General features: G+C 50.1%; 1 protein-coding gene across 1 annotated transcript in view; it reads left to right on the top strand.

Annotated features, from left to right (window-relative positions):
• Positions 1 to 5,033: 5,033 nt before the first annotated feature.
• The window catches only part of Il10ra (interleukin 10 receptor subunit alpha), a 15,722-nt gene continuing 10,272 nt past the window's right edge, over positions 5,034 to 10,483 (top strand). The window contains exons 1-5 of the mRNA XM_021206969.1: positions 5,034 to 5,171; positions 6,941 to 7,061; positions 7,512 to 7,699; positions 8,682 to 8,848; positions 9,871 to 10,024. Of these exons, the coding sequence (XP_021062628.1) occupies positions 5,105 to 5,171; positions 6,941 to 7,061; positions 7,512 to 7,699; positions 8,682 to 8,848; positions 9,871 to 10,024 (697 nt within the window). The 5' untranslated portion in view covers positions 5,034 to 5,104. The remainder of the gene's footprint in view (positions 5,172 to 6,940; positions 7,062 to 7,511; positions 7,700 to 8,681; positions 8,849 to 9,870; positions 10,025 to 10,483) is intronic.

Raw genomic sequence — 10,483 nt, 5'->3', positions numbered from 1 at the left:
AACTATGTCCAATTTTCTGAGGAACAGCCAAACTGATTTCCAGAGTGGTTGTACCAGCTTGCAATCCCACTAGCAATGGAGGAGTGTTCCTCTTTCTCCACATCCTTGCCAGTAATCCATCCCATAAACAACCACCAAACCCAGACTTTATTGCAGATGCCAACAAGAGCTTGCTGACAGGAGCCTGATACAGCTGTCTCCTGAGAGGCTCAGCCAGAGCCTGACTAATACATTAGTGGATGCTCACAGTCATCCATTAGATGGAGCACAGGGTCCCCAATGAAGGAGCTAGAGAAAGTACCCAAGGAGCTTCAGGGTTTGCAGCCCCATAGGAGGAACAACAATATGAACTGACCAGTAAGCCCAGAGCTCCCTGGGACTAAACCACCAATCAAAGAAAACACATGGAGGGATTCATGGTTCTAGCTGCATATGTATCAGAGGATGGCCTAGCCGGTCATCAATGGGAAGAGAGGCCCTTGGTCCTGTGAAGATTCTATGCCCCAGAATAGGTGAATCCCTGGGCCAGGAAGCAGGAGTGGATAGGTTGGGGGACAGGGGAAGAGGGAAAAGGATAGGGGACTTTCGGAGGGGAAACAGGAAAGGGGATAACATTTGAAATATAAATAAAGACAATAACTAATAAAAATAAAAAGTTAGAGTTAAAAACAAAAACAAAAACAAAAAAAGAACCCAGCTGAAGTGCACACAGCACCTTACTCCAGCCTGAGCCACTGCCCAGAGGGCACCTCTTCGGAGCCCTGGCATACTTAGCCAGGGTATTAGTATTGGGCAGACAGTGAAAGGGAGTGGACATGAATTAGGTTCTACAGACACACTTAAAGGCTCCTCCTGGGACAGGGGCTGGACTGAGCATGCCCAGAGCATGGCTAAGCCTTGGCAGTTCCCATACCTCGCACTTGAAATCCTTCTCACTGCGAGAACCACCCAGTTTCACCAGGCAGCTTCCTCCCTTCTGTCTCCATCTCAGAGCCTGTGCTTCTGGGTTTCGCTGTCGCGTGCTGCCCTGACAGAGTGATCACAGGGCAGCCCAGAACTTCCCAAACACTTTTTCCCCCAATTTTTATTAGGTATTTACTTCATTTACATTTTAAATGCTATCCCCAAAGTCCCCTATACCCTCCCCCCCCACTCCCCCTTCTTGGCCCTGGTGTTCCCCTGTACTGGGTCATATAAAGTTTGCAAGACCAAGGGGCCTCTCTTCCCAATGAAGGCTGACTAGGCCATCTTCTGCTACATATGCAGCTAAAGACAGGAGCTCTGGGGGTGTTGGTTAGTTCATATTGCTGTTCTACCTATAGGGTTGCAGACCCCTTCAGCTCCTTGGGTACTTTCTCTAACTCCTCCATTGGGGGCCCTGTGTTCTATCCAATAGCTGACTGTGATCATCCATTTCTGTGTTTGCCAGGCACTGGCATAGCCTCACAAGAGACAGCTATATTAGGGTCCTTTCAGCAAAATCTTGCTGGTGTATGCAATAGTGTCTGCGTTTGGTGGCTGATTATGGGATGGACCCCTGGGTGGGGCCGTTTTTGGATAGTCCATCCTTTTCTCTCAGCTCCAAACTTTGTCTCTGTAACCCCTTTCATGGGAGTTTTGTTCCCAATTCTAAGAAGGGGTGAAGTCTCCACATTTTGGTCTTCCTTCTTGAGTTTCATGTGTTTTACAAATTGTATCTTGGGTATTCTAGGTTTCAGGGCTAATATCCACTTATCAGTGAGTGCATATTATGTGAGTTTTTTGTGATTGGGTTACCTCACTCAGGATGATAAACTCCAGATCCATCCATTTGCCGAGGAATTTCATAAATTTTTTTTTTAATAGCTGAGTAGTATTCCATTGGAGATGGAGAGTCTGGAGACAGCTGTGTGCCTGCAGAGCTCAGTTTCCTGCAGTGCCCAGATGCCCCCATGAAGTTTATGTAAGAGTGTTGTGAAAGGGAGACAGTGACTCCACCCAGACTTCAATTGTGCCCTAAGAAAAAGTTGCCTCAGGATCAAGATATCTACCTGACCGTGCCCATTGGCTTCCTGGGCTTACCACAGTACCGTCATCCTCCCAGTCCCAAGCTGCCCTCCTCCTCCTCCTCCTCCTCCTCCTCCTGAACACTCTCATTCTCTCTCAACTCACTTGGTATTGTGCTTTGCAAAAAATCTGCCAAAGTTCGAAGTGACCATTTCCAAAATGGAAATGCAGAAGTTCAAGGACCAACTGAGCCCTGCCCGCCTACTGAGTGACAGAGGTCTCTGCCCTCTGCCACACTGTCCCCATCTGCAAAACACTGACAGCTGCACACCTCCTCAGTGGATTCTGTTAAGGACTGGATGAGGCTGCATTTGCAGATGAATCAGGGCAGGCCTTAACGACTGTCAGGAAAACCCTTGAGTCTCTGTGGTGTAGTACAAGGATCCAGTTTAACGCTTCATCTTTCCTTCAGAGTTCTCCAAGAAGTGATTCAGGGCACCCAGGTCTTTTGCATTCCCTGGAAGTCCTTGGCTGGGGTCCTCCGGATGGCTGACAGGGTAGCACAAGAGGCAGGGCCTGTTTGTACCGCTGTCTACTCCAGCTTCACATGGGTTTAAACCCAGTCATATTTTCCAGCCACACACCAGGAAACAGCTGCCCCATGTCACCAGGAAAAGGAAAGGGATTTGTTTGTTCGGCACCTGGCTGGTGCCTGCTATGCACCAGCCAGGTGCCGAACAAGTGTTTTATAGAGTCCTTGACGCACCTTAAGCGTCCGAGCATATGGAAATCCTGTTATTTATCATCTGTTCCGATGTGGAATGCTCACCAAAGAGCCCCTGAAGATCAAGCTACTCAACACAAAACAGCATGCATGTGGACTTCTTCTGATTGTTTTTTTTTCTTTCCTCGGGTATGATAATTATGTGCCTACTGCAGCTTCTCCCTGGGTGCTATGCCGGGAGCATAGCAGGAAGCCCACACTCACAGCTGGTTCTGCCCCGAGCCAAATTATGTCAGCCACAGGATGCGGACTTTACAGACTTCTCTAAAACTGCTGTCTCCCCTCATCTTCAATGTCCCAATCCCCTCCCTATCCATCATCCATCAACTCGCCTATTACAACTCAGCTCTCAAGTCCCAGATACCAGGCCACCTCTGCCAGGAAGCCTTCCTTGTTCTCAGCCCCCTGTCCCCTTGTTAGTCTGTACTTTCCTTCCCAGAAACTGTTAAAATCTCGGCTCACTTTCTGTCTCTAGCAAGGTGATTTCTAGGGGAAGGGACCTGGTTTCGGCCAGCATCAGCTTGTGACTGTAAATTCTGGTATGTGGATGAACCGTATCGGTCATCCTTTAAAACAATCAAGGAGCAAAGCTTTAAAATTCTTATAACTCAACCAAAAACTAAAAGGAAGACAACTGAGGAAGAAACACCACAGTGTCCTCTTTTTAAAGAGGCGAACGGGGACTGAGAAGTCACGCCTGGGTACTTGCGTCACGCCTGGGTACTTCCAAGCAGTTGTATGTGCTTTACCAGAGGAAAGATGGGAAGTGCAAAACAGCAATTAAAACAAAGTCCTCCCACATTAAGAAGTCTGAAGCTTTCTAACATGGCTGACATGAGGGCGTAGTGACAAGGGTATCCCTGAGTGTGGTTCTCACTGATTGTGTGTGAGTGTGTGTGTGTGTGTGTGTGTGCGCTCGATGCTGGGGTTCACAGATATTACTTCTAACTAGCTGAAAAGCTAGGGCAACCCGGTCCTCACGGACAAGCACCTTTCCAGGTGAGCTCCTCAGGCACAGAACATGATCCCGGTTCACTTGGCATCCTCTGTCCAGGCCACTGGGCATAACACTATCCACTCCCACAGTGTTTAGACAAAGCTTGTGTCTCCACAGGCCAAGGGGGTGGTGTGCATCACTACTCTCAGATCATGTCGACAGCACTCGTGTCTTACACCCCCAAGTTGGAGTGCCCTTCTCCAGGTTCAGGGGTTGGCCAAATCTTTGACATAGTGACAGCACTTTGTCACCTGCGAACTTCACACTGGAGAAGCATCCAATCCAATTTCCAGGAAGAAAAGGAAGAGTTTGACAAATGTCTCATACTGTTTTCAGTCAGTTTCTAGTTTGATGGGAGGCAGGATTGGTATTTACACTGAGAATCATGCAACTTGCAGGCTGATGGCTGGTCAGGCCTTCTCAAGGCAGTGGTGTCTTCAGTGTGACAGGTAGGCTCTGAGGGGAATAGAAAGTGACTTCTTGAGAGCAAGGGCATCCTAGCGACTCCAGCCCATCCTTGGCTTCTGTGCCTCCTCAGAACAAAAACGGGGCTTCCAGGATGGCATGAATACGTGCCTGGCAGATGACCCCACAGGCACTGTACACCTCACAATTAGATCCCTGAAAATCATATAAGTGACATACTAAGTCAGGTGGACAAAGCTTGGTCTCTCACACAATTAACATCTTTGGTGACACTGGAGGGCAGACAGATGTCCTGGCCACTGAAGAGACATTTGAGTGATACCAGGTCCTTCATGGGGCCTATCAACACTTCTAACCTGCAGATTTAAGGCAAGAATAACCTAAAGGGCCTAGGGGTGTCATGGACTCCCACCAAGAGCAGGAAGTCAGGTAGGGGACAGTCCCTCACTGTTGGCTTAGCAGAGGGCCCTGCATAGAGGTCCCAGTACTTTCACACATGCCCTTGCACGCTTGTGCTTTGTGCCTGGCAGTCAGTAATTCCAATTGCTGCAACAGGGGGAGGGGAGGGAGGGAGAGAGAGAGGAAGGGGGAGGGGGAGGGGGAGGGAGGGAGAGAGGGAGTGGAAGGGGGAAGGGGAGAGAGGGAGGGGGAGAGGGAGGGAGAGAGAGGTGAGAGTTAAGAGCCAAGCCACAGAAAGCCTCAGCTGCTCTTTCATCTTAAGACAAATGCCCCAGACTTCGCAGCTGAGGTTCCCAAGCTCTGCGGGCTGAGGGCGGAGCATATCGAGGCCCCGCCCTCAGGTGGAAGTCTAGCTGGCCCTGTGGATCCAGCGGCAGTCTTCAGTTCCCGGGACGCGGCCGGCCGGAGGCGTTAAGGCCGGCTTCAGTGGACGATGCCGCTGTGCGCCCAGGATGTCCTCGCGTTTGCTCCCATTCCTCGTCACGATCTCCAGCCTGAGCCTGGAATTCATTGCACACGGTAGGCTTCCCAGCGCTCGCTCTGTTGTTTTAAAGTTCACATTCGCGGGAGAATCTGCTTGGATGGGCCGAGGTCCCCGCCCCAGCTTCTTCAGGCTGGCAAAACCTGGCCTCCAGCTCACCTGCTGTTTAAGTGGAGGAGGCTAAGATTAATTGTGGCTGTTTGGGAATGGCCGGCGATGGATGGGTAAAGCCTATAGTTTCCGTCCTGTACCCTTGTTCCCCAAGTCATCATCCACCCACCTCCGGGCAAACCATAACTTAGCCTTCACTTTGCTGCTGTCTGCTTCTTTCATGGGTCTGATCGCGCTCCTTCTCAGGCTCCTCCTGAACCCTACCATCTCACCCCATCCCTCTCTTCTGCCTACCCTTCCCGACCACCCTGTTAGTCCCCCAGGATTCATCCCCGCTGCCCGCTGCCCCTCCCCCACACTTTACCCTCTCCTCAGCTCAGCTCAGGCTAGGTTCCAGTAGCCCAGGAGAGAATGAAAAATTAGGGAGTTGGAGGGACCAAGTGACACAGAAGTACGAAGACCTGGGGGGACCCCAAAACACACTTTTACAGGAATTCAAAGTAAAAGCAGCACAATCAGTCATGTGATCTACAGCGGCACTGGGGTTGTGCCCTGCCAAACATCACAAACACCGGCTGAGGGTTTCACTCCCCCTCTCAGAGTTTTGCAACTGAAACACAGCCTTGAGATTCAAAGAAAGGGAGCCAGGGGGGCAGGGACAAGTGTGTTTTCTGAGAAGGACAGGGTCACTTAAAGAGAACCGTGACTGGAGAGCTGACAGTTTGGAGAAGGAAAGTGATAGCAGAACCGTCTTCAAGAGGAGAGACATCTTAAAGGGTCAAGAAGGCTGGAGAGGAACAAGGGCTATTGGCCTTGCAACACACTTAAGCCGGCAGAACTCATCAGCAGAATTCAAATAGGAATGTTTATTGTTTTGCTACAAAAAGAACAGAGGATCTCCAGGGGGGTCACTCCTCTGCTCCGGGTCATACCAGCAAGCTGCTAGCTCCAGGCTCCTGCAGTCAGCTCTTTAGAACGAAGAGAGTGGGAGACTACAGATACTTCACTGCTGAGTTTGCGAGGAGGCCAGGAGGCTGGACAGCCGACGTTCATTGTCTCCACGTGAAGCTCACCTAGGCATCTGATTATTAAGATGTCCATATCTGAGCTACAGCTTTCCTAGAAACTAGGGACTGGAGGGACACACCCTGAGCCTGGACCGCAAGATGTCTGTGTAGACAGGCAGGGTGCCTACGGATCCAGATAAGCGTGGCATGGAGCAGCGTTGAGATGAGAGCTCAGTCCTGGAAAGTTGCTACAGGCTTTGGGCAGAGGGGCAGGAACTGGCTCATCTGAGAGCTCACGGCTCACAAGCACCACTCCTGGCCATTATCCTGGATTGCAACAGACCCAACTTGCCTCTGTCAGTCCCTGGTGAGGCTTCTCATCCCACGCCACACAGGCATAGAAGGACAGGACTCTAGCTTTAGAATTAGACACATTCTGGATATAGATTGCCACCATGCCCCTTACTGGCTCCACTGGCCTTGGGCCAACCATCTGATTCTCTGGGCTTCTATTTCTTCTTCACTAAGTTCGGCATGTGTCTAGAGCCCAGAGCTGTTGTGATCACGAAACCAAACACATGTAAAGCACCCAGCCCCTCCCTCCCAAAGTACTCTTGTGGCTGTCACCACCCTCTCCCTAGTCCCCTGGGTACCTCTGCTTTCTCTAGTGTTATAATTCTTTCCCCTAGGGACAGAGCTGCCAAGCCCTTCCCACGTGTGGTTTGAAGCCAGATTTTTCCAGCACATCCTCCGCTGGACGCCTATCCCAAGCCAGTCTGAGAGCACCTACTACGAAGTGGCCCTGAAGCAGTAAGGAGAGAGGCACAGGGGGAACAAAAGGAGGCGGGGGAGGGGCTAGGTGGCTATCTTACTATTGATTGAAATGCGACTAAAAGGGACTCTGACACATACTTGCTTGAGTGTCATATGAGTTGAGCAGTGTGCTGGGATCCCTAAGGTGAGCAGCTGTTGGCTCCGAGGGCTTCCTGGTATTCTGGAAAAGCATTCATAAACCTAACTACAAGAAAGGAAACGGGGTTCCAGAGTGGGCTCACGCATTCTTAGGGAGGAACGAGCTACTTAAATTCCCACCCAGGGGCTTTCTAGAGCATGGATGTCATCAGGGACCTTGGCCGAGGGGCTGAGGACTATTCCTTTTGTCACTACGGGGACATTCTGCCTGGCCTTTTCCTTCCCTCTTAAGAGGAGAGAGGTTTGGGCGCAAGCTGTTCCCCAGTGCCTGTTCTGGTATCTCCTCAGGTACGGAAACTCGACCTGGAATGACATCCACATCTGTAGAAAGGCTCAGGCGTTGTCCTGCGATCTCACAACGTTCACCCTGGATCTGTATCGCCGAGGCTATGGCTACCGGGCCAGAGTCCGGGCAGTGGACAGCAGTCAATACTCCAACTGGACCACCACCAAGACTCGCTTCACAGTAGACGAAGGTGCTTTGCCTCTGCTGGGCTTAGAACATGGCCTTCTGGGACAGTTCCAGCCTAGGACTTGTTCTGTCTGTTCTCATGGTTTTAATGTCACCAGACTTCCTGGCTAGCAAACTGACTGCCTTAACAGGTCTGTCTGAGATTTTAAAGGGAAGTGACATTGTTTATCCTCCACAGGAGAGGTCTTGGGATGGGTGGAGTGTCTGTGTCACGGAAGCCACAGGTGTGAACTTGGAGAGTTTAGGATGAGGTACTGAACCTTGAGCACTCAGGGTGACCGGTAGGGACACAGTTGACATGAGGCCTGGCCCCTCGTAGAGAATCTCCCAACTTGTACCTTTGAGGCTAGAAGATGTACTGAAGAAAAAAGAAATCCAAGACAATCTCTGGGGAGTCCCAGGGCAGTTAGCCTGGCCACAGTGGAATCCTTCTATCCACACTGGGTCTGCACAGGGTCTGGCTACAAGATGGTCTCACCCTGTAGGACTCAGAGCTCGAGGTGACATCTGGGAGGTCACTGTTTCCCGAAGACCAGCATATATGCTCGGGCTCAGCTGCCTGCAGAAAGCATATGCAAGGGAGTAGCTTTAAAAGTTGTATTTCAGCCAGGTGTGGTGGCACACGCCTTTAATCCCAGCACTCGGGAGGCAGAGGCAGGCAGATTTCTGAGTTCGAGGCCAGCCTGGTCTACAAAGTGAGTTCCAGGACAGCCAGGGCTATACAGAGAAACCCTGTCTCGAAAAACCAAACCAAACCAAAAAAAAAAAAAAAAAAAAAAAGTTGTATTTCAAGGACCCAGGCTGAACTATTCAGATTCCCTGGATGCTAGAGACCCATAAGACACCTTCCCTAAGATGTTCTCATGCAGGGTAGAGCTGTAAACCCGAGCTCTAGGTTTTAGAGTTGAAAAGGTTTGACCCTAGAGTCAGGCTCTGGATGCTGTCCTTAGTCCTCAGCCTCATGCCTTCACCCGTCTCTCACTTAGTGATTCTGACGGTGGATAGCGTGACCCTGAAAGTAACCGATGGCATCATCTACGGGACAATTCATCCCCCCAGGCCCTCGATAACCCCTGCAGGGGATGAGTACGAACAGGTCTTCAAGGATCACCGCGCTTACAGGGTTTCCATCCGGAAGTTCTCGGAACAGAAGGTATGATGTTCGCCAGGGCCAGGTGGATTGGAATCACTTTGGAATCTGGATTGGTCCCACTGGGGAGCTTGGCACACATAGGACAAAGAGGTTATAGGGAGCCAGGAGGGAACTGATATTCAAACTGTGCCCCCAGGGTAGAGTGAGAAGAGCACCCCTATCATTATCAATGATCAACAGTGATCAGTAGTATCAACCGTGCACAAGGCATGTGACTGCTACCCTCAAGTGTTTTCTTCCAGTTTGTAGATAAGGAAAGAAACTGCAAAAAAAAAAAAAAAAAAAAAAATGTGCTGGGGTCCAACTCCTGCCGTCTGAATGGAACCCATCAAATACTCTCACTTCAGCCTTTTCTAGTTCTTTCTGCGAAGAGCCCCCACTTCTATAAAAGACTCCTTTTGCTGTGTTAAAATAAAAGTGGAAGGCTGGGGTGATGGCTGAGCAGGTAACCAGCTTTCTGCACACAAGCATGAGGCATACAAGCATGAGGAGCTGAGTTCAAATCCCTGCAACCCACATAAAGCCAGACTTAGAAGCACACATTTATAATCCATTTTTCTGACAGTAAGATGGAAGCTGGAGACAAGAGACTCAGAGAAAGCTTCAGGTCAGCTCTAGGCTGGCGTTCACAGTGGCAAACTCCAAAGATGGCTTGTCTGAAACAAAGTGGAAGACAGATGACTGACATCTGGTTGTTCTCTCACGTCCACACTACACTAAACACACACACATCAGACATACATACTCACACACAAAGATTAGAGCAAAATTAGCTTGGTAGAGAGATGACGGTTTGTACTGATGCCCACAGGGTGTGTTATCTTAGATGCCTGAAGACTTGGCAGAGGAGGCTCTAAAGTGCCTCACTCACCCAGGGCTGGCTCACCCAGCAACAACCCTTGTCTAGCATCGCAAAGCACCAGGTTCATCTCCAGCAGAAAACCACGACTAGGACCCTCCCACGCTCAGCTTCTTCGTACCATGAACAAAAGGATTGTTTATTATTCTTGTTTCCATTTCAGAATACAACCAAGACAGTGAATCAGGAACGCTTCACCCTCACGGTCCCCATAGGGGTGCGAAAGTTTTGTGTCAAGGTGCTGCCCCGCGTGGAGACCCGAATCAACAAGGCAGAGTGGTCGGAGGAGCAGTGTTTACTTATCATGACGGAGCAGTGTGAGTGACCCAGGCTGCAGTCCAGGCAGAGGGTGCTCAAACCATCCAGAAAAATCCAGAAAGCCATGCTTAGGGTTGATGATAGAAAGCCATGCTTAGGGTTGATGATGCTTGCACTTGGCTAGAGCTTCTGCGTAGACCATCCACCTTTACACAAATCATGGGAGAAATTGCCCCATTCTTCTTAGAACTATCCTAAGTTTGATGATGATGATGATGATGATGATGATTACCCTAGGAGAAAACAAGGTAGTGTCCCCCCTCCCTTCCTTCCTCTTCCTCTTCCTCTTCTTCTTCTTCTTCCTCCTCCTTTTCCTCTTCCCCCTCCTCCTTCTCCTCCTCCTCTTCTTTCTTCTTCTTCTTTCTTCTTCTTCTTCTTCTTCTTCTTCTTCTTCTTCTTCTTCTTCTTCTTCTTCTTCTTCTTCTTCTTCTTCTTCTCTCCCTCCCTCCCTCCCTCCC

The sequence above is a fragment of the Mus pahari genome, chromosome 10 (genome assembly GCF_900095145.1).
Source record: "Mus pahari chromosome 10, PAHARI_EIJ_v1.1, whole genome shotgun sequence".
Taxonomy (NCBI): domain Eukaryota; kingdom Metazoa; phylum Chordata; class Mammalia; order Rodentia; family Muridae; genus Mus; species Mus pahari.
Note: the sequence above shows the minus strand (reverse complement) of the source record. Positions and strands in the feature narration are given on the sequence as shown.